We start from the raw sequence: 26475 nt of genomic DNA on the forward strand, positions 1-26475 counted from the left end.
CATTGATACAATCAACAATCATGTTTGAAATTTTATTACACCCTAAAGACACAAGAAAGACAGGTTGAGGCTCTTGTCAGCATATTTTAATCATCTAACACAAACAGAATATCAAATTCATATCATAATAAAGAACAATATGCCAGCAAAATATTTTGATCTCATTTCTTCACACACATTTTCACACATAAGAACAGACTTTCTAAAAACTTGTTTTACAATTACATCGACTCCAAAAATTTGAAATGTGATAAGATAATTCAAATGAAAAGCAGCAGGATTTTATATTATAATTAAATGATAAAAAACATATTATCATTTACTGTCAAAATATTTCTAAAAACATAATCAGAGCCTGTTGAAAATATTGGTTTTGCTTGTGCTCATGTACAAGACTTAAAACTGATACCGGGAGACAACACAAAATTCAAAATTCTGAAATATTATGCACAAATTGAAACCTAAACACTATCGAAGATTTGTATCATTTCACCTTTATATGTCCATCCTAAAAACCAGTAAAAAGCAATACATACCAAATAACTAAACAACTAACTGTAATTCGACCTACGTCAAACAATGTTCTCGTCTTAAGGCAGCCACAAACTATGAATGTCTGTCATGTTATATTTCAAATATGCCTTCAAGAGAAGGAATGTTTTTAATGAAACACGTCAATCTGTTTGTTAAATCCTGCTCTGAAATTATGACCTGTCATTAAGGTGTTGATAAAATCGCCAACATCAATAGAATGCTCAGCACTATTCCAGCTATATGATAGCTGCCTCTCAATAATCGAGTCTGGACGAGATAAACCAGTGATTGATATGATGGGCAACATCCAGCATCATCGGATAATGCTTACATGCATTCCACCAAGTCCCAGAGCCTGATTGCCCGATCAAGATGAGCATTTTAGATCTGTCTTTACCGGTATTCATGTGTTTGGCGACCACTATAACTTGTAATGTGTCATATGTAGCGTGATACAGGGGTTGTAAATCAATGTATAGTATCGTGAGCCTCGTACCCAGGGTTCATCACTGACAGTTATACTATCCAAACTCTGAGTATATGACACACAGAATAACACACACAGTTTATTGTCAGAACAGACTGGATGTCTGCACACAATCGCATATAAAACGCAGTGCACTGTAAAGCCATAGGACATCCTCAAAAACAAAATCATGAAACTGGTCAACAATTGTAAACATCTCAGAAACCGTCACAGTCATAACACTGATAAAATGACTCAATCCCGAACCAAAAGTCCACAGACAATCATTACGTAACTCTCAAACTTTAACATACACTTATGACCGTCATTCCACTACGATCATTAGGTCCTGTTCCCCAAGGTTATTCTAGCGCTAAGACAAACAGACCATGCAGACTATGATCTCGGGGCCCGGTTCAATAAAGCAGACATATCTGGTATTAATACTGTCATAACTCCCATTCCTTCACATTGATGACAATATCAACAGTGAGTGAGTGAGTTGGGTTCAGCGCTGCTTTGAACATTATTCCAGTTATATCACGGCATGTCAACTTAATGTGGGAGGAAAGTCCTAAGAGATGCAGGTTTCAGACGTTTACAACTTTGGTGAAACCCACGAGTACGGATGTGGCACTGACAAACCTAGAAACATAAGCAGGGCGAACCGAGATTTGAACCAACGATCATAGGTTTCTGGTGTGCCCCAAGGGACGGTCATCAACACACTTTAGCTCCCCGTGTGTCGTCTGACAAAACAAACATAATGAGCTTTTTGTGAAAAAAAGTCAGAAGGGGTGATTGGATTAAAAAAACATGATGGAATGTTCAACCATATACAGGCCGGCTGGACAGATTATGTTGTTTATAGTTTAACGACGGTGGTCTGTAAATAAATAATTTTTTAATTTGAAGTTTACACTATATACGGCTTTTCCATTGGACGAGATGTCGGTCACGTGACCGCGAAATTGACGTTCATAAGTGTATGAACGACACAATTTGACGTTCATACGTTTTTCACGAGACCGTGTTCTTGAAATGACGTAAACACTGACGGACTACTTCCACATTCCTGGGGAAACCCCTGGGAATTCCCTAGCAAGAAAACATGCATAAGCGTTCTTTCTGATCATTTAGAACCTTTATTCTTGGTCTCAGCGTTTCAGTATACATTGAGAAACGTCAGAGAGCGTGACTGCATGATTGTTCACGAATATCCTCGCTACGGTCCATCCTAATGGACAAACGAAACTATCCAAACACATCCAAACTATCTCAGTATCGACTCGATCCGTGTCTAGGCTGACAGTGACCGTCTTTAGCAATCTACGAATTTACCTTAGTGTCTGTTTGACGGATCTTCAATCACCTTTCAATGATCGGCCAGTTGATCAATGATGACTAACACATGTAATCGCCACAGGTTCATCAACAACTTCGGAAATCCTCCCGTCAAGTTTATCGTGTCGGCCATTTTGACGTCTTGTACTTGATGTAAATGTATTACGACGCGCTGTCATTGTGACTGACTTACTGGGGTAGTTCTTTACAGACCTTTTTCATCTAATGAGGATATGATTTGAACACATGTGCTGCGTAAGATGTTTCTGAAGAGCAAGTTGTGCATCCATACGCCCATGTCACCTCTCTTTTTGAGGAAATATTTTAATCCGCGATATAGCTGGTTGTTGTATGGCCCTCAGTGTAAACATGAAGTCACACGTACTAAATAAAATTGTGTTTAGATCTTGGCCTACATCCTTTGAGGTAGGAAATTGTGATAAATTTTTTTATAAGAATTGACTTTCACTTTGTGTGAGTTCATTGGAGTATGAACCTTCATAGAGTGAGGGCCAAACATTGTATGAACGTCGTCGCAAGCTCCGACGTTCAGACAGTTTGGCCCTCACTCTATGAAGGTTCATACTCCAATGAACTCACACAAAGTGAAGGTCAATTCTTAATTGAGTCTGGACCAGACAATCCAGAGATTGATATCATAAGCCTTGATCCACTCCTTCAGGATACGATAACATGCATCAACCAAGTCAGCGAGCCACCACCCGATCCTTTTATGGCAAGCATGGGTTGCTGAAGACCTATTTTAACCCGGATCTTGACAAGGTTGTTCGATATGACTGATCTGTCCACAAACTGACCTGTCCACAAACTGACCTGTCCACAAACTGACAGTCCACAAACTGACCTGTCCACAAACTGACACGTCCACATACTGACCAGTCCACAAACTGACCAGTCAACAAACTGACCTGTCCACAAACTGACCTGTCCACAAACTGCCCTGTCGGAAGTCATTGTTAAAAAGTGGGTGTACAATCATCTTAGCGTGAAGATCACTTTGTGAAACAGGGCACTGTTGTCTGTAAATCCAAGATAGTATAAGCATCTTTTAACATCTTTTGGCATGATGCGCCCAAGATCTAACTGACTTTCAGCTCTCCGGCAGACTCTCTATCACCTACACCACAGAGGTCATCTGAAGTAGAGGGGCAAAATAAGTAATGAGAGATTCAAACTGATGCAGGTCGTAGATATCTATCGTTAGCGATACATTTAAGAAACGGCATGGTTCTGGTTGGTTGGTTGGTTGGTTTGTTGTTTTACGCCGCACTCAGCAATATTGCAGCTATATGTCGGCCGTCTGTAAATAATCGAGTCTGGACCAGACAATCCAGTGATTTACATCATGAGCATCGATCCATGCAATTGAGATCGATGGGCATGGTTCTGAGAAACCAAGGATCATAATCATAGCAAATTGAAACCACTGATCACCAGATTCTGGCACGGATAAGGGAGGTTACTCTGCACAACAAAATATGGTGTTTCTTAGACGAGTGTTACACAACTGTGCCACTCATAAACTAAGGGAATATTAATGAGTATAAATGTGAATATCAACAGCTGTTTCATAATTCACAACACATCGTGAGCAAAATGTTATGCAATAACAAATTCAATGTTGCATATATACCTTGTTGAAACAGGCATGCATACTGTGGTACATAACTGCAGGTAACAGATCGTCCTTCGGAACATACATCAACTTAGGCCATGTGTCCATGAAAACCACAAACATACATGTATGTCCGACACATCTATCACAGTCGGCATGTCCACAGGAATCAGTTCTACACCAGGCAGACGTCATGGTGAAATCCAACATGTCCACAGTAAGGAATTCAAGTGCGACAATCATGTAAAACACTATGACTGCAAAACAAATGTTTCTCAGACATATTTTGAGAGGAAGGTCTGTTTTATTATTCATTTATTTTTAAATCAAGATTATTGAGGCAGGAACACTTTTTAATGTTTTCCCTACCAAGAATACCAAGAATACCAAAAAACTTGGTACACATTAATTTATATACCATCACGTCAGCTGTCAAACATGGATAACAGTCTGCTTCATATGATGTGTGAACTTTGAATTATGTTATTTTTTGCAATATAAATGCCTGATGCACCTGATTTAAAGCTTTGCGCCAATATCCGAGAAACATTTCCCTTATATTCTGCCTAACATGAGTAGACAAATACCATGCATCACACCCAACATGGCCACAGCTCAGTTCAGACTTGTGGCTTTTATGTAACATGAGCTAACTTTGGGCAAAACTAACTAGTTCTGCTAGATTTTCACTATTCTTGGGACTAACGCCAATGAGACTGAGCTCAACCATGGCTAAATTTACATGATATCTATTTATGTACATCTAACTTCATGCAAATCTAAGTCACATTCACACAATGTACAGAAGCATACCAATATCTTACTTTGGACTGAGGGATTTCATACAGATTGCAACGCAAACATTCACAGCCTGAGATGAAACAATTGGAAGCTATTGTGAATTCAAAAAGCTAGCACCATCAAATGACATTGGAGTAGAGCTATGATTAGCATTCTGGAAAAGAATAGCGAGTGAGTGAGTTGGGTTTAACACCGATTTTAACAGTATTCCACGTATATCATGGCGTGTCAGTTTAATGTGGAAAGCACGAAGTGATGCAGGTGAAATCCACAACCACAGGTATGGCGGGGCATGTTTCCCAAAGTGATCGCATCAACAAGATGATCATAACTTGAATACTTTAACATAGAATTACACCAGCAAGGATTACAATACCACTTGCAAGTGTTTGTGAAAGTATTGAAGTCATGATCCTCTTAGTGCTAAGATCACTTTGTGATACAGGGCCCTTGATAATTAGACAGGCCTCTAATATTCACAGAATTACTTTGATCCCAACAATTATTTGCTAGAACACTCCCAGAATGCTGTTCACTTGTACTTGACTTCCTGTTCAATGTCCTTCATGACCCGCAGAACAAGCTCTTCCTGGAAGGGCCGGGCTGCACACTGGACACTGACTGGCAGGCCATCGGTTCCTTGACTCATCTGAGGGAAGAAGGGGACAGCATTAGCCGTCACTCTCACAATCACAGAAAACTCTCCACACAAACATGTGACTTAATGCAACAGCAATGACGCCATTGGGTAAGATAGCATCGATCCACACCATTGGGTAAGACAGCAACGATCCACACCATTGGGCCAATGACACACACACTGACCACACCATTGGGCCAATGACACACACACTGACCACACCATTGGGCCAATGACACACACACTGACCACACCATTGGGCCAATGACACACACACTGACCACCTGATCGCCTACTTAGTCCCTTCCTTGGTCTAGTGGACACGGTGTCTGCCCAGAGAGCAGAAGGTTGGTGGTTTGATCCCTGGCCCATCATACCAAAAGCTGCTTAAAAGATGGTACTTGTTGTTGCCCTGCCTGACACTGGTCATTAAGGGGATAAAACATATAAGATTAAAAGGATAAAAGATTAGTTGGCCTGGAGGTAGTATACTGTGTCTGAGTGGGGTATTCATGTTAAAACTGAAGCATGGTTATTAACAGTGTTCACAAACAGAAACTGCCATACTGCGAGCAGGAATTTCTCTAGACCGCTCAGAGGTCGATTCTCGGCTCAAAATCTGCAGTGAAATGTCAGTACAAATGACCACCTTTGAATCTAAACTTTCCCAATTCATGTCAATAAAGTTCTAACTGATATCCCGGCTTTGTAGAGGTGACCTGTATTTCACTGATAACAGGACCAATAAGGAGGCATAAGCGTTTCACTTTAAACATTTACATTGCATTTTATGATTGTTAAAGTACAATGTAAAAGTAATCTTTGAATATAACAAAATAATACCTTAAAAAAACAAAGCAACATAAACAACATATCAAATAAACCCGTCAAGAGCTCTCAGTTTGGAATCCTAGACAAATCCCTGTAAATTTGTATGTAGCCTACATCAACTGTGGTCAATTATGTCAACTGGACCACTTCGGGGTAAACCCCATGCAAGCCCTTTAGAGGGAACAAACAGGAGAACAAGAACAGGAACCTGGTCACTTCCATGTTGAAGAGTCACATCCATGCCACTAGGTGGGGGTGAAATGGGGTTCAGGATTGTTTCCCTTACACAGCAGCGTTTCTACTCGGACAGTGTGTAATCGTCTCCGTAAAGCTGATCAACTGTGGTCATTTATTCAATAATGTCAATTTGACCATTTTGGGGTAAGCCCATCTTCCCGACTAAAAAAGTCCAGTTTCCACCCTTGCCGAACTAGGCTGGCATTTTGGAGTTACATTATGCCTGGACTAACGAGTCTATGCATAATCCAATCAAAATCGCACATCAAAATTGAAATCTGGTTTGTAAACTGTCGTGCTGATTTCGGTCGATTGCATGATTTGCAAAGCATCTGCAACATCCAACTCGTTGTCAACAGATATTTTTCAAATCTTTTCATGATTTTAATCAAGGTGCTTACATGATCTGATGCACTTCGCGATGTAAGACCCGTTTTATCACGGGTCTTATAAAGATCTTGATTATCGATCAGATTGTCTTGACTGGGTGCCGCCATATATTTAAATCAAATGCAAGTGATACGAGAGGTGGAATCTGATGAGTCGATAGGAGAGGCTTAGAAGGGACATAACTCGTAATAATCACTGGTGGCGGTAAGATCGAGCCCAGGAATTCCAGCCTAGTTCGGCAAATGTGGAAACTGAACTTTAAAAGTCTGTTAACTCTCTTGCCTCGGGAAGATGGGGTAAGTCGCAACAGAGCCCTAAACAAGCACTCACCTTTAGGGTAACTTTCTCGTAGAGGGTATTTGCTGGATAAACTTCCTGCAGCTTTTTCTGGTCATCTTCAGTAACCTTGGTTACTGGCAAACTGCCAGCAGGAAAGTTGAGTGCATTGTAAAGGGTGGTGTATGTAACAGCAGCTGGAACAGAAGTGGGAGGAATTTACAACAGCCATCTATTGATGTGAAACCAGTGAAAAGGGTTGTTAATTGTTATGAGTTCTACCTGTAATCTGGGACGACTGGCCGATAGGAATGGCAGGAAGTGGCATTGTGGGGGATAGAATGACATCAAGTTTCTGTTTCGCCATGGCTGCTAAGAACTCCAGTTTATAAGCCTGAAACAGAAACATGCAAGCTAGAGATCTAGCTATTCTATCAGTGATGCCAAATAACTTTCCGTACTCAGCGATGGCAGACAGCCCAAACTGCTGCCCTAACTATTCTATCCTCAGCGGGGGCTGTCGGGTAGCCTAGTGGTTAAAGCGTTCGCTCGTCACGCCGAAGACCCGGGTTCGAATCCCGACATGGGTACAATGTGTGAAGCCCATTTCTGGTGTACCCCACCATGATATTGCTGGAATATTGCTAAAAGCGGCATAAAACCATACTCACTCACTCACTCTATCCTCAGAGATGGCAGACAGTCCTAACTATTCTATCCTCAGCAATGGCAGACAGTCCTAACTATTCTATCCTCAGCGATGGCAGACAGCCCTAACTATTCTATCCTCAGCGATGGCAGACAGCCCTAACTATTCTATCCTCAGCGATGGCAGACAGCCCTAACTATTCTATCCTCAGCGATGGCAGACGGCCCTAACTATTCTATCCTCAATGATGGTAGATAGCCCTTGCTATTCTATCCTCAATGGTGGCAGATAGCCCTTGCTATACTATCCTCAATGGTGGCAGATAGCCCTTGCTATTCTATCCTCAAAGATGGTAGATAGCCCTTGCTATTCTATCCTCAATGATGGGAGATAGCCCTTGCTATTCTATCCTCAATGGTGGCAGACAGCCCTTGCTATTCTCTCATCAGACATAAGTTTTGAAAAGATCTCACCTCTAAGTCCTCTGCCAGCTTGAACCACTGCAGAACGGTGCTGCAAGAAAAGGTAAACAAACATGTCAGTGACCCCAAACCACAGACAAATACGTGGGCAAACACTGCCGTGTAAATATACGTCTACCATGACATTTTAGAATCCTGCATTGTGATTGGTGTGAGATCTGTACTGAGTCTACATTAGACCACTACCATTTCTATTAAAACAATTTTTCCCACAAACATGACTGGAAAGTAATTCAAAAACAGATTTTACTCAAAAGACAAATATGAATTATAACGTAGTGGCAGGAGAGATTGTTGTAGGTTTGAAGTGATTGTCAGAATGACTGAGGTGCTCGTAAAATAACAACTGCTGTAGTGGCCGTTCTGCACTGGAATTACCTCCCATTTGAGTTTTGATCGGTTGCAAAGATTTTTTATGTGACTGTGTCTAGAAGGCTTACTGTATCTTGATAAGAGCGACCTTTCATGAATCGAGGCCTTTTATGGCCTGACTTGCTTCCTATCTACTTGCCAAGAGCACACGTGATATCTATCTGACACTATTGAATCGGGCCAGCTTCCAACACTATTCCAGATTCAGGAACAGAGCAGATGCCTCTTTCAAGACATTCAACAGTGACAAGTCCTGGACATTCATGAATGCACTGACTTCTGTTATAGGGCCTGTTACCTATTGCTGCAGCCCCTCTCTGACCACTTGTAGTCCTGTTTGTGCTAAGGTCAAAATATGTTTGGAAAATATAGTTCCATAAGAAAATTTGTTAAATGTTAAGTCGTACCCAGACTTCATTCTGACAACCTGTGCAGCATCGGCATCCTGGAACAGCGGAGACATTTGGTATTATTTCTTTGTACATCAAACAAGCCAGCATTAAACACAATAACCTGTACCACCCCTACCCCACCCCATCCCCACACAGCATGTACTCACAATGAGCTGACACCCCCAACACACACACACCCACAATAAGCTTGTTGTACACACACACAAGCTGTGCGCACACCCACAATAAGCTGCACACACACACACACATCCATCCCCCCCTACACACACACACACACACAATAAGCTGCACACACACATCCACCCCCACCCCCCCCACCCCACACACACAGCATGTACTCACAATGAGCTGCACCAGCAGACTGAGAGGCAGCCTCACAAGGTAGGGTAGTTTGAAGATGTAGTAAGAAAGACGACAGGTGGGGTCCAGCACATCATTGTCCCTGGGAAAAAAATGGACAGTGAGAAACAGTGTTCCATTCAAACATCCAACATGGTCATCCCGTTGATTCTCAGTAAACAGACACTGCTGGTATGGCTTTGTGTTCATTGCCCAGCTTGAACTGTGTACCGTCCTTTAAAGGCCAACCACGTTCATCCATATCGCTTATTCTTACTTACTTCCTCCTCCTAAACCACTGGTCTCTGTGTTTGACGGGTCCAGCATTCCTAGCCAACCCTTATCTGACTCCTCCTAAACCATGGGTCTCTGTGTCTGACGGGTCCAGCATTCCGACCCAAACCCTATCTGACTCCTCCTAAACCACTGGTCTCTGTGTCTGACGGGTCCAGCATTCCTAGCTAACCCCTATCTGACTCCTCCTAAACCAGTGGTCCCTGTGTCTGACGGTTCCAGCATTCCTAGCCGGACCCTATCTGACTCCTCCTAAACCAGTGGTCCCTGTGTCTGACGGGTCCAGCATTCCTAGCCAACCCCTATCTGATTCCTCCTAAACCAGTGGTCTCTGTGTCTGACGGTTCCAGCATTCCTAGCCAACCCCTATCTGACTCCTCCTAAACCACAGGTCTCTGTGTCTGACGGGTCCAGCATTCCTAGCCGGCCCTTTCTGACCCTTCCTAACAAATGTTTTCTTACCTGGAGTAGTGTATAAGTTAGTTATACCATACTTTTCATGGAGTTTCGACCAATACACTACACTTGTCACACGACAAACTGCAGGCATAGCGGCCATTTGTATTCCTGGGTGAATGAGTTTATGCAAACCCAGAATGTTTTGACAATGGTGAATCACTTGTTCAAATGGATCATTCTTAAGCAACATGTAATAGATACATATGGTAAACTGTTTATCTCTCACGTGTAAGTAGTCCTGTTTTTCATGGTATCAAAAATGATAAAAAGCTACACTGGATACTTGGTCCAACTTCAAGAATTTCAATCAATGGCTACTCACAAGTAGGCGTTACTTTCTTCTCCTGCATCTCCAAACGCCACCTTCATAAACAGGTCTTTGAACATGTACATCACCCGTGGCGGCTCAAACTTCACCACCTGCAACATGAATACCACAGCAAGTAGGAGCTACGTTCTTCCCCAGCACCATGCATACAGAGTGACACGACAGCATACACATACAGTGTGACCCCACATACAGAGTGACCCAACATACAGTGTAATGCCATGACCCCACATACAGGGTGACCTTACATACAGAGTGACCCCAGATACAGTGTAAGCCCACATACAGAATGACCCTACAAACAGTGTAACCCACCTACAGAGTGACCTCACATACAGTGTGACCCCCTAATACGGAGTGGCCCAACATACAGGGTGACCCCATGACCCCACTTACAGTGTGACCCCACAGAGTGACCAAACATACAGAGTGACCCCACATGCAGTGACCCAACATACAGTGTGACCCCATGACCCCACATACAGAGTGACCCCACATACAGTGTGACCCCACATACAGTGTGACCCCACATACAGAGTGACCCCACATACAGTGTGACCCCACATACAGAGTGACCCCACATACAGTGTGACCCCATGACCCCACATACAGAGTGACCCCACATACAGTGTGACCCCTTATACAGTGTGACCCCACATACAGTGACCCCATGACCCCACATACAGTGTGAGCCTACAGCATAGATACATACAGAGTGACCCCACATACAGTGTGACCCCTTATACAGTGTGATCCCACATGCAGTGTGAACCTACAGCATAGATACATACAGTGTGACCCCTCTTCTTCAGTGCGGCAACAGCCATGTCGACACCTCTCTCCACTGCAGGAACAGGTGCCAGGACACCATTGGTCTTAAAGTAGCCAATACGTAATTGTTTCCTGCTCTCATAAATCTGAAAAGATGCATGGTGAGACCTCGTTAGTCCAGACCCTATTTGTCTGGAAACCCCTCTTTCAGGATGACTATTGGGAACAACTATATAAACATAAAGGGACATTACTCCATACGCATCAATCCGCAACTTAATATGGATGACATCACAAGGAATGGCACCATCCAGATTAGGAAGGTTTTACTGTATACAAGCTGTTTACAAATGGTATACTGTAAACAGCTTTATTTCTGCGCCGTTAAAATATTGCGAATATCACACCAAAGACAATACTGCGACGAGATATTTTTGCGAGTTGCCGTGTTGAGATGACCCCTCGATTACCAAACTTTGGACAGCTTCTCTCCGAAGCTAGTTAATCTCCGTTTGTCCGGAAAGTTGACAGGAATGGGTTGCGACCAATTATCAAATACGATAATTGACTCAACTCAGTGTCATGACAGAGTTTGAATGCAAACTATATAAGAAGGATTTTAATGAAAGTTAGAAGAAGGCAGGATTACTGTGAGGTAACAGTGACACTAATTGGTCTGTTTACACTGTCATTTGTGCTGTAATGTGTGACCGTTCTGCATTCATTTGTGTTTTTTACTTATTTGACTTGTGGTTCTGGTTGATGATTTCAACATTTGATGACATGTTGCAATGAATAAAGTATGTATGTATTATTTATACTTATTTTTGCGTTTTTAATTTTTGCAATTGAGTCTTGTTCGCAAAACTCGCAATAATAAAACGGTCGCAAAAAATTCCCTGTTTACAGTATATAGTAAGCAAATATTACAGCAGCCATAATCATACTATCTAACCCAATGCGGCAGTCTCAATGCCAATAAGAACTATGAACAATTCACAATCAAGGTTACGCTCACCTTAATAGGGTTGTCACAAAAGTTCGCAGTCTACCTCAAGACGTATTTTTTTCAATACAGTGGGTTGGTGGCCAGGTATCCCATTAATCTAGCATTTTTCCGCTTTTGTGATTTTGTGAACATATTTATAAATAACCTTTATATTTGCTTTAGTGTCTCAGTTGGTTTTACCAAGAAACCTCAACAGAAATTACATATTTGCCCCAATGTATGAACTCCTTTGATAATTAATATTCAGGGACATGTGGTAAGTGTGCTTTGAAACTCTATACAGGGTTGTTACATGTTAGTGCATGAAGTAGGTGTCGCTTGAGATGATGTGTGGAGCTTTTAGTAATATCTCATTTTACAAGGCATTAATCTTGAGGGGGTTGGTGGGTGGTAAATTCTAGATTAAAGTTTTTAATCTGGTGTTTGACAGTGAACTTTTGAGACAGCCCCTTACACACAGGACTTTCTATTTAAATACATCCGCATAGAACACAACATAGACTTTAACACCCGCAAAACTCACCTCTGTGTCAAAGGGCAAAACCTGGGTCAAAGGCCAGGCGTTACTAAGGGACGGGACCAGTAAAGCTTTCATACACATCACCAAGCTGTCCACGTCTTTGGCCATCGGACCCGACGCCACCTTCACTGCAACATCACAACACTCCATACAGTGAAACCTCATAAGACCGGACACCCATCATCAGGGCAGTTACTGTGGGAGTGTTTGCATATTATAAAAGCCATACTGCTATGTACCCATGAACAAGGGCCATTCTGGTCAAAGGGAAATGAAATTTTAAATATGGGAATTATAGGACATGTTTCTGTGGTTGACAACAGGCCTTTTGCTTTCTTGTTCTTGTCTTGTTCTTGAAATTTTGTTCTACCGGCCATGCGGACATGATCAAGGATGTAGCTTCACCAGTGAGTAAATGGCAGTACATACTACAAGTCTACTTGGGCCAGACACTTGCTCATGTTCCTAATATTAGAAAAATATGTTCAGCCCATAAACACCACATACACTCTGCCTTACCGCTACACTGAGTTCTGTTGTAAGTCAAATATGCAAATGTTGAACATCCAATTTTCATTCAAATGAACACATATATCATCAAACAAAGTTAAGGACCACCGATTCTTTCATATTCATATATACTGTATTCGACGTAATAAGCGCCCTGGGCGCTCTCAAAATTAGAAATAGGGGGCTCTTATTAGAATATTATTTTGGTGAAAAAAAACATAGTTGAAAGATAAATTTCGTTGTTTATGCTGACAGCCTGAAATGTTTATGTTTGACAGATACATTTTTCCAGATTTTAATTGACCATAAATAAGGGTGCATACAACACACATGTGCGTATTATACGCGAATAAATAAGTCTTGTGTACATTGATCAATCGGAAAGGATGCAAATTGGGCTTGTTCACTAGTCAATATATCAGCAAATATCGCCGTGGGTGCTTATTAGAGCAGGGCGCTTATTATGTCGAATACGGTATGTCAAGTCATGACAGATTGACTATAGTAATATGAAACAATTAGGTGGTCCTTCACTTTTTTGAGTGGTATATGACACCTCTTACTGCAATCTCTACAAGCTTAGATCATTTTAAGAATTATACAGATGTTGTGGGCAGGAAAGATTCCTTATAGACTTTGTCCCTTGCTTCAGCTAGATAAGTTGATTACCAACGTCAATACTTCACAAGTTTGGTATAACCATTCATCATCCCCCGTGAATACACGTGCAGTCAAGGTGCTATTTTTAACCAAATCAAGGCAGGCCTGGCTCCAGCAAGGGGGAAACCAGTGACTGCTTTGACCAATGGGCGTTCAGGATTCATCACAGAAACAGCAATGTTTCTTGTGCTACATGGACCAGACAATCCAATGATTCACATCATGAACATCGATCTACGCTATTGGAATACGATGATATTCATCAACGAAATCAGCGAACCTGACCACCTGATCCCATTAGTTGCCTCTTACGACAAGCAGGGTTTGAAGAAAAAACACTTCTAACTCGGATCTCCATGGGTAGATGGAGCAATGCAGTATATACAAAATCTGTGTGAAGTATTGACAATGTTTATCGCAGATGTTTGTCTCAATTATTAGCTCTGTTTCCCCTGAAAAATCCAGTCAACATTCAAAATCTATTCATGCAGTGCAATGAATACATATCTTACCTAATGTTTGACCACCGCCCAGTGGAAACATCCCCGATGTCCTGCAAACAAAACGGAAATGTGAATACGGCCATCACTCAATTATGCCTCAAAATAATTTCAAATGATTTCAAGATTCACCAACCCATATCCACATGTACCCAAGGCAGGGGAAGAGCAGTTGTGGTGAACACATCTACCCAAGGCAGGGGAGCTAACTGACTGTAAAAGTCAAGTTTCCACAACTGCCGAACTAGGATGGATTTCAGGAGTTACTTTTTTTGCTGGACTAAAGTGTCCAATCAAAATCGTGGGACAAAGTAGATATCCGGTTCGTATACACCATTTTTATCTTTTATTTTTTTTATTTTTCATTTTTTCAATCATTTTACATTTATTTGATCGTATACAACATGGAATTCAATGTGCAAATTTCAGTCAACTTCAGGATTTGCAAAGCACGTGTACTGTCTACTGGGAGTCGACACATTTTGCAAATCTTTTAATGTTTTTAATCAAGGTGTTCAAGTAATTTGATGCATTTAGGATAATATGGATCTTGATTATCGATCAGATTATTCTGACTAGGCACTGCCATTTTGTTTGAAGATAATTCAAGTGATATGAGAGGTGGAATCTGATTGGTCACTAGTAGGGACAAAGGAGACACATAACTCATAGTAGCCACTGATGGCGCTACGATCAAACTTGGAAATACTAGCCTAGCTTGGCAAGCGTGGAAAATGGACTTTTACAGTCAGTTAACGCCTTGCCTCAGGAAGATGTACTTCTTATTACATGGGTAAAGCATTCTCCACCTCGTGTAACACTTGGAACCTGTATTTGTCAGTTCCTGTTTGGACTCAAGCAATTGTTTGTGAAGATGGCAAGTGACATTATTCAATCAAATTGCTATCTCCCCATGATTCATGACATTCTAAGTCTACAGTCGTGGTGTTGTTGTTTGCTGATTAGTCATAAAGTTCAAAGTTAGGGTTACTTGCATTAATTTCATGACACATTTCAGGCGAAAGGTCGACACTCGCATTAATTTCATGATTTATGATATATCAGTTTGTCAGCTTAATGTGGGAGGAAAGCCCAAACTGACACACGTCTCAGACGTTTACCACTTTGTGAAACCCATGAGCACGGGTATGTTGCTGACACAGCTAGGGTGAACAGGACATTAGAACTCACGTCCATAGCTTCCTGGCATGCCTAAGGGATGCAACTCTGCACAGCAATTTGCGTCCCCTTAAATTGCAACCTGTGACCCCTTTCTGAGTAAACTCAGTGTAATGACTGCATCATGCAAGTCAATAACGACCTAACTGAATTTTTAAACTATCATATGGTTTCATCATCTCTAGTAGAAAACAAACAAAACAAGGCTTGGACATATTTCTTGTACCATTAATTGAAATTGCTAAGAGTGCTCATGACGACACACAAACACAGCCACACAAGAATCTAATCTCATTAAAATCATTTTTTTTTACTCCAATATAACACGTCTCAATGATCAGATCTGAGGACACCTCAATATGAGTTGCACGGTATGAACCCAGAGCAGCCTTTGACCGCCTAATCGAAATGAAGGATGTCTGGGTCCTTGAGTCAATCACACGTGAATTTTCTAAATTGATCTGGCTTTGTTTCTCTACAATTTGATTAAGAAATTTAGATTATTACAATAGAAAAACCACGAACGAATATACCTTTTAATGGTACTCCCTTTACTCCCATTATCTTTAGTCTGTGATAATCAATACCCTGGAGCCCCTTAATACATAATAACTTCCTTTAAGAAGTAATGTCGCACAAGTTTGAAATGATTTGATGGCAATGTTAAGTGTTGTGTTCTAGCAAAAGGTTCGTAAAAAACTGTCACATCTCTACCACTTTTGGGTGCGATCATTTGGCCGCTGCATATATCTACGTAACACAGCTACATCAACTTACAAAAATAACGGTGTCCAAAATATGACGTCATCAAGTTGTGAGCGCATATTCGAATCTCCAGAAACGACGACATGATAGAACAACTTTTTAACATGAAATACACCTAGCTTCGTTCTTCATTGTTCTTTGCAATTTATCGCGTAGCTATCTTATATAGCTAAATAAATGAATGTTATAATTCATATCATGGTGTAGTTTAAATCCTGTCTGGACCAGGCAAACCAGTGACTGACAGCAGGAGCAACAAGACACACAGACAGACAGACAGGGTGGATGAGATATTGTCTGATGAGCTTACCCGAGTCTCTCCACGGTGGGCTTGAGGCCACACACACCACACATGTGAGAGGGGATACGGATGCTGCCTCCAATGTCGCTCCCCATACCCAGACATGAACCACCTGACCCAATCAGCGCCCCCTCACCACTTGAGGAACCACCAGGGCTACGGGTCTCGTCGTGGGGGTTGAGAGTCTCCCCATATATAGGATTGGAGCTGTCAAATCTGAAATAATTAAACATGTTTGTTTGTTGTTTAATGTCTCAATTGGAAATATTCCAGCTATATGATTCCGGTCTGTAAATACTCGCGTTTGGACCAGACAACCTAGTCATTGACATCGTGAGCATTGAACCACACCACTGAAATATGATGACATGCATCAACCAAGTTACCAAGCCTGACGACCCGACCCTCTTACGACAAGCATAGGTTGCTGGGGATCTATATTCTTACTGTGAATCCCATCTTCTCAATCAGAGTGGCAGATAAAACCAAGGGGGATAACTCTTGCAGAAGACAAAAAAAAAAGGTTTAAAGATCCTGGAGCAAATATTTGTTTCTTTCATTCTTCTTTGTTTAATGACGCACTCAGCAATATTCCTGGTGTATGACGGCGGTTTTGAAATAATCAAGTCAGTACCAGACAATCCAGTGATTGACTTCATGAGCAACATCCCACACCGGCACTCATTCAACCATGTCACTCTCCGGGTAGACGCTCTATCAACTACACCACCGGCAGGGTAAGATGACACTCATTCAACCATGTCACTCTACGGGTAGACGCTCTATCAACTACACCACCGGCAGGGTAAGATGACACTCATTCAACCATGTCACTCTCCGGGTAGACACTCTATCAACTACACCACCGGCAGGGTAAGATGACACTCATTCAACCATGTCACTCTCCGGGTAGACGCTCTATCAACTACACCTCCGGCAGGGTAAGATGACACTCATTCAACCATGTCACTCTCCGGGTAGACGCTCTATCAACTACACCTCCGGCAGGGTAAGATGACACTCATTCAACCACGTCACTCTCCGGGTAGACGCTCTATCAACTACACCACCGGCAGGGTAAGATGACACTCATTCAACCATGTCACTCTCCAGGTAGACACTCTATCAACTACACCACCGGCAGGGTAAGATGACACTCATTCAACCATGTCACTCTCCGGGTAGACGCTCTATCAACTACACCACCGGCAGGGTAAGATGACACTCATTCAACCATGTCACTCTCCGGGTAGACGCTCTATCAACTACACCACCGGCAGGGTAAGTTGACACTCATTCAACCACGTCACTCTCCAGGTAGACGCTCTATCAACTACACCACCGGCAGGGTAAGATGACACTCATTCAACCACGTCACTCTCCGGGTAGACGCTCTATCAACTACACCACCGGCAGGGTAAGATGACACTCATTCAACCATGTCACTCTCCGGGTAGACGCTCTATCAACTACACCACCGGCAGGGTAAGATGACACTCATTCAACCACGTCACTCTCCGGGTAGACGCTCTATCAACTACACCACCGGCAGGGTAAGATGACACTCATTCAACCATGGCACTCTCCGGGTAGACACTCTATCAACTACACCACCGGCAGGGTAAGATGACACTCATTCAACCATGTCACTCTCCGGGTAGACGCTCTATCAACTACACCACCGGCAGGGTAAGATGACACTCATTCAACCATGGCACTCTCCGGGTAGACACTCTATCAACTACACCACCGGCAGGGTAAGATGACACTCATTCAACCATGGCACTCTCCGGGTAGATGCTCTATCAACTACACCATGGGAAGGCCAACAATTCTAAGTGATAAAATACACGAAGAGGCACAGCTGAAACAAAAACACTTATCCTTCAGACAAACTATACACAGTGGAGGACATGTCTCACTCTCTAGCAATATGAGTGAGTGAATGAGTGAGGTAGTTATAAGGACATTTTAACCAACATTCCATCATGATTGGGAACACCAGATATCAAACAATAGTTATCATTGTGTATAAATCTAATAATACTACCTCTATTAAATCATTATGTATAAATTTCTGTTTTGGCAATCATCACACTATGAAGTCTTTAGATTTTCAACAGATGTCCTCTTCACTGCCATAATATATAATAGTCATGAGGTCACCCTTAGTTGCATCTAGGGGAGGAGAGGGTTTCCCTTAAGACTATTAGATATGTATTGCAGGTAAGAGGGCGTAAGATCGAAAGATTTTATTGTGTGACAACAGTCAAAACAGGAATGTATGGCTAATGATGTAATTGCGGTAAGATATTCAAAACAGTTATTGGCTTCACACATTGCACCTATATGGCCTTCGGTGTGATGAGCGAACACTTTAACCACTAGGCTACCCCATTGCCCCTATTTATGTAAAGGTCAGCAGCAAGGAAGGTGCGTGGGAGTACTCACGTCATCATGGTCTGGGGAATGTTGGTGCGGACAAACGGAATGGCTCCTTGAGACTTCAACACCTGCAGCAAACCCAAACATTCAGACTGAAACACCTTACATCAACATAACAAATAACCGTGACAACTATCGGTACCTGTGCATGTCCTGTCCTTTCAACAGGACAAAATTATGAGAATGTCAGCTTCATCACCCTCTGAAGCAACAGCTTGAGTAGAAAACATGATGTTAAGAGAATCAGAAGTTAAGTAAACTCAGTACGACACTCATATGAACGCAATAATTTTTCATCCCACCTTTATACCAATTGAGAAAAAATGCAAATATTATAAATGTGTGTCCTTCGGGATGCAAATATGTATGGCGGTTTTAAAATTTTAGATTGCCATGTTACATACAACCGACATTTCTTTTCTTATAAGATATCCACCCACATTTCAGAATGCCAATGGTTAATTTTCTTTACGCTAACAATCAAATCCCAATCTGTTATAGCTTAAGGCTTCACGGCATGTGCAGTGATTTGACTTCAGTAATGTTCTTGGACATCCAGTGATTTGTGCCACTGGTCTGGCACCACTATGTTCATGCTTCGGACAACCAAGATTACTACTGGCAGTCCCCCGGACTCGAAACGGACAGACCCAAGTATATCTCTGATATGGATATAAATCCAAAATGCGTCACAGCTGTGTGAAAAGTACAATGTCTGACCTGTACAAGGGGTGCATCATGGTCCATGGGCTTGCCTATGAAGTACGACATCCCTGCTGTGCAGTCGTATCCCTGTAGAAATATACATGTATATTAATAATATATGAAGAAACCATACAATCATACATATACAACATGATGGAATACTCATATCCCCCGCCAATACCACCATTTCCAAAGGCAAAGTTGTTGCCATGGAAACTTGAAAATATTTTTTTCAAATATCCCAAACTATCAAAAAGCACCAGTTCGCAATATTTGGTAAAGATATCTTTCATGGTTTTTGTGTTCTGCTCTGGAAATGAAACGGACACACCCATTCCTATATTCCCCTTCCACTTTGTGGTGGAGGATAGTAAACCCCTGTTAATCTGGACCCTGTACAATGGCTTTAAAGTTATACCTTTTACACCAATATGCTCCCTCTCTGCATGAAGAACTGACAACCCCAGCTCTCAGCTTTCTAAAGTAATTTTGCTTCTTTACCACCTTGATTCGGAAATTGTGATTTCAACACAAAAACACACAGACCACAAATATTCCTTTAATGGAGCCTCTTGTGGGTGTACATGCCATGGCGCTCAGAAACAACAGGGTTCATAAAACATCAACAACAAAATAATGGTGCAGCCTATATTATCTAAATCAGTATGGCTAATAAAAATGTATACTAGTTTCACTTTATTTTCCACGTATTGTGGTTTGGGCATTTGCTCCGGTTGGTTAAATCCATATACCGAAACCGAAAGCGCCGCCTTACCTTGATATAGTACGCCTCCTTGATGCTGATGGGGATACCGTGCAGTGGTCTTTTCTTGCTCCTCTGGCGGTCCAGCTTGGCAGCCTGGTCCTGCAGACAAACCTCCCTTGTTACATATGTACCCACTCCTCCACATGTTAATATACATGACTACTGGCAGACACAGAAGAGTGAGTGAGTGAGTGAGTTGGGTTGAACGCACCTTTTAACAGTATTCCAGTTATATCACAGCGTGTCAGCTTAATGTGGGAGGAATGCCCAAATTAATGCAGGTCTCCGACATTTAACGTTTGGTGAAACCTACGAGAATGGGTATGGTGCTGACAAACCTAGTAACATAATTGGGCGAACTGGGATTCGTACCCACAATCATAGGTTTCTGGCATGCCCAAGGGACGCAACTCTGCAAAGCACTTTCTGAGTCCACCAGTAAGGGTGTCATGGCAGGGACTTATCCAGACCTGCTCAGAGGCTGATATTCGGTCTGCAGTAAATATCATTAATAATTCTTAAATGGGAACAAAAAAATCTGATTTCATGTTAATACATGTAAGTAATAACTAATTTCAAGGCTTGTACAGGTAACCTGTATTTCACTGATAACAGGACCAATACATAGGAAGAGGTTTTAATATTTTGTTATATATTATTAAATTGAATAAAATCTCAAATGACAAGAAATTGAAGAAAATATGCTAAAAAAATCTTAATTTGAAACAAAATAACAATTTCCTTTTTTTCTAATTTTCCTGCCTGGTGCTAAGTTAAGTTTAGAATACAGGGTATATCCCTGTCTCATTCACTCACTGCATGTAGGAGTTACTTCCCTTCCCTTACAGTTTCATAGCATGGTTTGGCTTTATCACTGTTTTAAGTGTTACATACTGGATTTTTGGAGAGTGTTCAATGCTGCAGACAGCAATATTTCAACAATATCATGGCAGCCTGTAAATATTTGTCGTTTTCGTTGTTTGTTGTTTAACACCACACTCAGCAATATTCCAGCTATACGACTGTGGTCTGTAAATAATTGAGTCTGGACCAGATAATCCAGTGACTGACATCATGGGCATCAATCCACGTAATTGGGATACGATGACATGCGTCAACCAAGTCAGGTCTGACCACCCGATCAAGTCTGAATCAGGCAAGCCAGAGACTGCAAGCACCAGCAACAATTGACAATCGGGGGTATGATGTCACGCAGTCAGCGAGTCTGACCATGTGAGTCTCACAAATCACTTTGTTTACAATCATGGGATACTGTGGACCTATGCTTATCTAATCAAGGGATTTCTCTAGACCTGCTCATGGTCTGACATTCGGCCCTAGGTCTGCAGCAAATGTCCGTACAAATGCCCAATTTAAATCTTATCATCTTGCAGTAGTTGGCAGGAACTTTGTACCACTTGAATGTGATCATGTGACATACCTCAGCTTCCGTCAGCGGCTCAACCACACAGTTCAGTTTCTCGTTCATCTCCATCGCCTGGACAAACAGCAGAAAAAACAACATGGCCTTATCTTTCTTGACATATCACAAAAAAATCTCTTTGCAGATCTGACAAGCCCTCTAAATCAGTTGGAGGGAGATAAACTTTCTAATCACCATAGAGGCTTCAAATGAACACTCAAGATCATCTTCTTTCTCTATCACAAAATATACATAAACAGGCAGTTCAGAATAGAAATAATAAAGGTAGCAATCATAGTGTTGTGCATATTTTATATACCCTTATATTGTTTATTATGCATCTCCAACAATCCAAGGAAGAGTTATGTTCTGTATCGCTTTACTTTTGTTGGGATCGAAATTTCACAATCACGGTTGCATATATGGCAAGATATGAAACGATCATTTCAGAAAGCTGATCGTCTCAAGAACCCTCGCATTGGACTGTTAAAGTTTGCCCATGGTTTACCTGACCCGACTACCACAATTAAGACATTTCAATATTTGCAAAAGAAAAATGCCACAGAACACACATGTACTATCCATGGCGTGAAAAGACAACAGAATGTATGAAATGACCCCCACAATATAATCTAAGCATGACAACAGCACTGCTTTATATGTTCATAATTTTATTCATTTACAAGATAAGAAATCACATGAATTACAGATAGATTGTACCTTTGACTGGTAAGCTCGTAACACTTCCATGCACTTGAGCTGCCCTGTCTGGAGCTGTGCCTGTAGTTCGGTCAGTGACAGACTCAGTATTCGTTCTCGGTGTGGCATGCTCAGCTGATCAAAGGCAAAACAAACAAAACGAAAGAATTATTTATTTGTCATGACAAACATTGCAAATCTCGCTTTCTGCACAAGCTGTCTACTTAAATGATAGGGACAAAGACATATACATGCATTTCCAAAAAATAGTTAGTCAATTTTCTTTGAAACTCTAGTTGAGGCACTATTGGTAAACCAACTTGTCCAAACTGTCCTGGATGCTACTATTGTCCTACACTATGTACACACTGACATCAGAATTGTGAACAGAAGCAAATAACTGACATTGAAGAAAGAAAGTTTAGTTGTTAAATTCAAATCCTCAAAATCTTATACAGTAAGTTACACAGATCTAAGATATCTGTTCTTGTTAAAAATACAAAGTAGGGTGTCTTGGTTGATTGCATGACGTCAGTGAACATCTCGGACATCAAGTGAACTGTGCCCCAGGTCACCAGTCTGGGATCCCCAGTTCATGTCTTGAAGCGTCAGAAATTGGCGCTAGTCCCATAGTCCTTGCCATATTACCAAAAAGTCAACGTACAATAAGGACTACTAGAAATTTGCCATTTTTAAGGGTTTTGCTACATGTTATCATCATAAGTACTAGGAGACTACATCAGTTAGTTTTTATCACTGTGTTGGGCCCAAACAATTAGCCTCTTGCTTAGTTACTGATATTGTTTGTTGTTTTATTGTTTAACACTTCACTCTGCAATATTCCAGCTAAGCATCAGCAGGCTGAAAATAAATGAGACCAGACGGTCAAGTGATTGATATCATGAGCAACAATCCACACTGTCATGGTACATTGACATGCAATCAACCAAGTCACCGAGCTATTCAGCCACCTCTATGACAAGCACAGGTTGCCGGGGATCTATTCTAACCCAGAATCCCAACGAGACAAGATTCATATTGACTGCATCACTATGAAACTGGAATAAGTATCCATGACAAGCCACAATGGCATCCGTGACTATGATAGAATAATTACTTCCAAGTTTCCTTTTCTCTCATCTTTCAACCATTCCGTAAAGTGTGTAACATTACTGTTATATTTAATGAGCTAACATCCTTGCAATATGACTCAAATAATGCCGACACAATGTTAAATTATAACTCACTCATTTTTTAGGTAACAACACTCTCAATATCTTAAATCGTTTTCTCTCTCTCACCCCTTCTGTTCTTAATCTTTCCACCAAGTCCTGACATGATTGCCTAACTTCCTCCTGTTTCTGCTGGATGCGTCTGTGTAGTTTCTTGTTCCTCATGACTCGTAGAAAATACCAGCAGAGACAGAAACTGGTGGCAATCCCCGCTACCTTCTGCCAGAACAGCGAGTCCCACTCGTCCAGGAACCAGGGGAGCTGCATCTTCATCCATCGGGCCTGGCAACCAAACACACCATAGCAACATAAACTACCATATTTCCTCTATCAGATGCCTGTGTGTCTATTAAGCTGTTGGCCCAGTGCCTATTAAGAGGACCAGCGCCTATTTAGTTTATTGCTGGCACAGTGGAACTCAGTACCTTACCAAATCCTAAATTCTTCAGTCATACAAAGGTCACATTTGAAGGAAATGGTTATTATTAAGTGAATGGAGTAATTTTTACATGCAGTAAGTTAATGTTATGTGGATCATTAATTTCGTCAAATGATGGAACCGGCCTCTATTTGAGACCTGGCCTCTATTTTTTGCTAGCGTGTATTGGTGGTCTGGGGTCTAATTGAGGAAATACAGTATATATACAGCATTAGATGATGTTTGGTTCCACTATGGCCACAATAAATAATTTATTGGATTATCCAAATGTGACGGGGGAGGCATTCAATCAGTTAAATATTTATTAAACAGTTCAAGGCATCTGTGTCCACGGACTGTTAATTATAGTACTTGACATAAAGCCTGGATGTAATTGTTCATAATTATTTATGGTGTATCTCATTAATAATGAAAAGATAACTTGTAGTGGTTTTCTGCCTGCAGGTACATCGGGACAACAAAAGTAATACAGAGAGTCAACAATTATCTTCAAACTTCTTTGGCAGACAAAATGGGTCAAAAGGCGACTAAAGGGATCGGGTGGTCAGGCTCGCTGACTTGGTTGATGCATGTCATCGATCCTAATTGCGTGGATTGATGTACATGATATTAATCAGTGGATTGTCTGGTCCAGACTCGATTATTTACAGACCGCTGTCATATAGCTGGAATATTGCTGAGTGCAGCAATTGGGATCGATGATATGCATCAACCAAGTCAGCGAGTCTGACCAACCGATCCCTCTTAGTCGCCTTACGACAAGCACAGTCGCTTTTTACAGCAAGCATGGGTTGCTGTAGACCTATTCTACCCTGGATCTTCACCATGCAATTGGGATACAATGACATGCATCAACCAAGTCAGCGAGCCTGAGCACCCAATCCTGTTCAGCACCTCTTACTACAGGCATTGTCACCTTTAACGGCAGGCATGGGTTGCTGAAGACCCAGTCTACCCTGAATCTTCACAGGCAAGATGTAATATTGAGTTCTGCATGATTGAAATATTCAAGGACAAATATTGGAGATATGTTATCTAATGTTATAAACCATGTTAAAAAAATGTCAATTGTATTTGATGATGTGACCTAATTATCTGAGAATATCAAAATTGTCATTCACAACTGACCAAACATGACAATTTGTCTTTTTTAAGTACCATATCCTAAATCCGGATAGCTATTCAAAAGTGTATTAAATCACAGAAGGCCTATTAGCGTAGCTGTGCCAATATATATATATATATATATATATTCTAGGAATACTTACATCAAGATATGTACACACACATACGTGCGCGCGCTGTCGCTACGTATACACACACGTAAGGCACCCTCCCTCACCCCCCCTCACCACCACCACCAAACACACACAATCACACACACACACAATATATTGACCCATGCGTACTATTGTCGTAAGATGCTTATGATGAATTAATGCAATCACATTGGAATAATTTGTCGCCATGATTACGAATACCATTTCCTTGTTGATATTCTATTATTGATTGTGCAGCAGTCCGGGGCTGTATAATTAAGGCGGGCTTCACATATAGCGAAAGTCCGAAGTGCGAGTCATTGTACGCGAGTGTAATTGATGTGGGGGCGCCTTTGAGGTCTCACCACGGCATGCCTCATGCTATAACTTACGACGTCATCGGGTATCCACAACATTGTAATAAACAGTCACAACAAATTGACGACAGCTAGCTGTAACCTTTGACCCGGGCTAAACTGGTTTCACTTCAGCTAAGCGCAGGCAGCTCGATGCGATTTGGGTTGTCTTCGGGCGACAACGGATTTGTTCGTGGACGGCTCTAACAACGACAACGTTGCGAACCGTGTGCGACGTTCCTTGGTAATTTGAATTTTGACACTGAAAAATTTACTTTCAGTATGAGTATTCAACCGTGTATTTATTTTGATATAGTACACTTATCGTTTGAGAAAGAAACATCGCAATAATGAACCTTCAAATTTGTGACTGACATACTCTCTTTTTTTCTCTGTGTATCGGGGGGGGGGGGGGGGGGGGAAGAGAGAGCTGAGTTTAATAAGA

The 26475-nt window shown here is 41.5% G+C and overlaps 2 protein-coding genes across 2 annotated transcripts in view; one reads left to right on the forward strand and one right to left on the reverse strand.

Annotated features, from left to right (window-relative positions):
* On the reverse strand, positions 1-26187 carry LOC139478315 (vitamin D3 hydroxylase-associated protein-like). The gene is made up of 18 exons (XM_071260739.1): positions 26067-26187; positions 24046-24258; positions 22766-22879; positions 22064-22120; positions 20632-20721; positions 19872-19943; positions 19158-19219; positions 16716-16922; positions 14474-14514; positions 12795-12919; positions 11283-11408; positions 10486-10583; positions 9414-9513; positions 9066-9103; positions 8278-8317; positions 7438-7549; positions 7210-7352; positions 1-5430 (listed from the first exon to the last, which is right to left on the reverse strand). The coding sequence occupies exons 1-18, from the start codon at positions 26088-26090 to the stop codon at positions 5314-5316; spliced, it is 1779 nt and encodes a 592-aa protein (XP_071116840.1). The 5' UTR covers positions 26091-26187; the 3' UTR covers positions 1-5313.
* Positions 26188-26195: 8 nt separating this feature from the next.
* Positions 26196-26475, forward strand: part of LOC139478316 (cyclic GMP-AMP synthase-like receptor 1) — a 31150-nt gene continuing 30870 nt past the window's right edge. The window contains exon 1 of the mRNA XM_071260740.1: positions 26196-26274. The gene's annotated coding sequence lies outside the window, so the exon portion shown is untranslated. The remainder of the gene's footprint in view (positions 26275-26475) is intronic.

The sequence above is a fragment of the Haliotis cracherodii genome, unplaced genomic scaffold, assembly GCF_022045235.1.
Source record: "Haliotis cracherodii isolate W230 unplaced genomic scaffold, xgHalCrac1.p SCAF_4, whole genome shotgun sequence".
Classification (NCBI taxonomy): Eukaryota; Metazoa; Mollusca; class Gastropoda; order Lepetellida; family Haliotidae; genus Haliotis; species Haliotis cracherodii.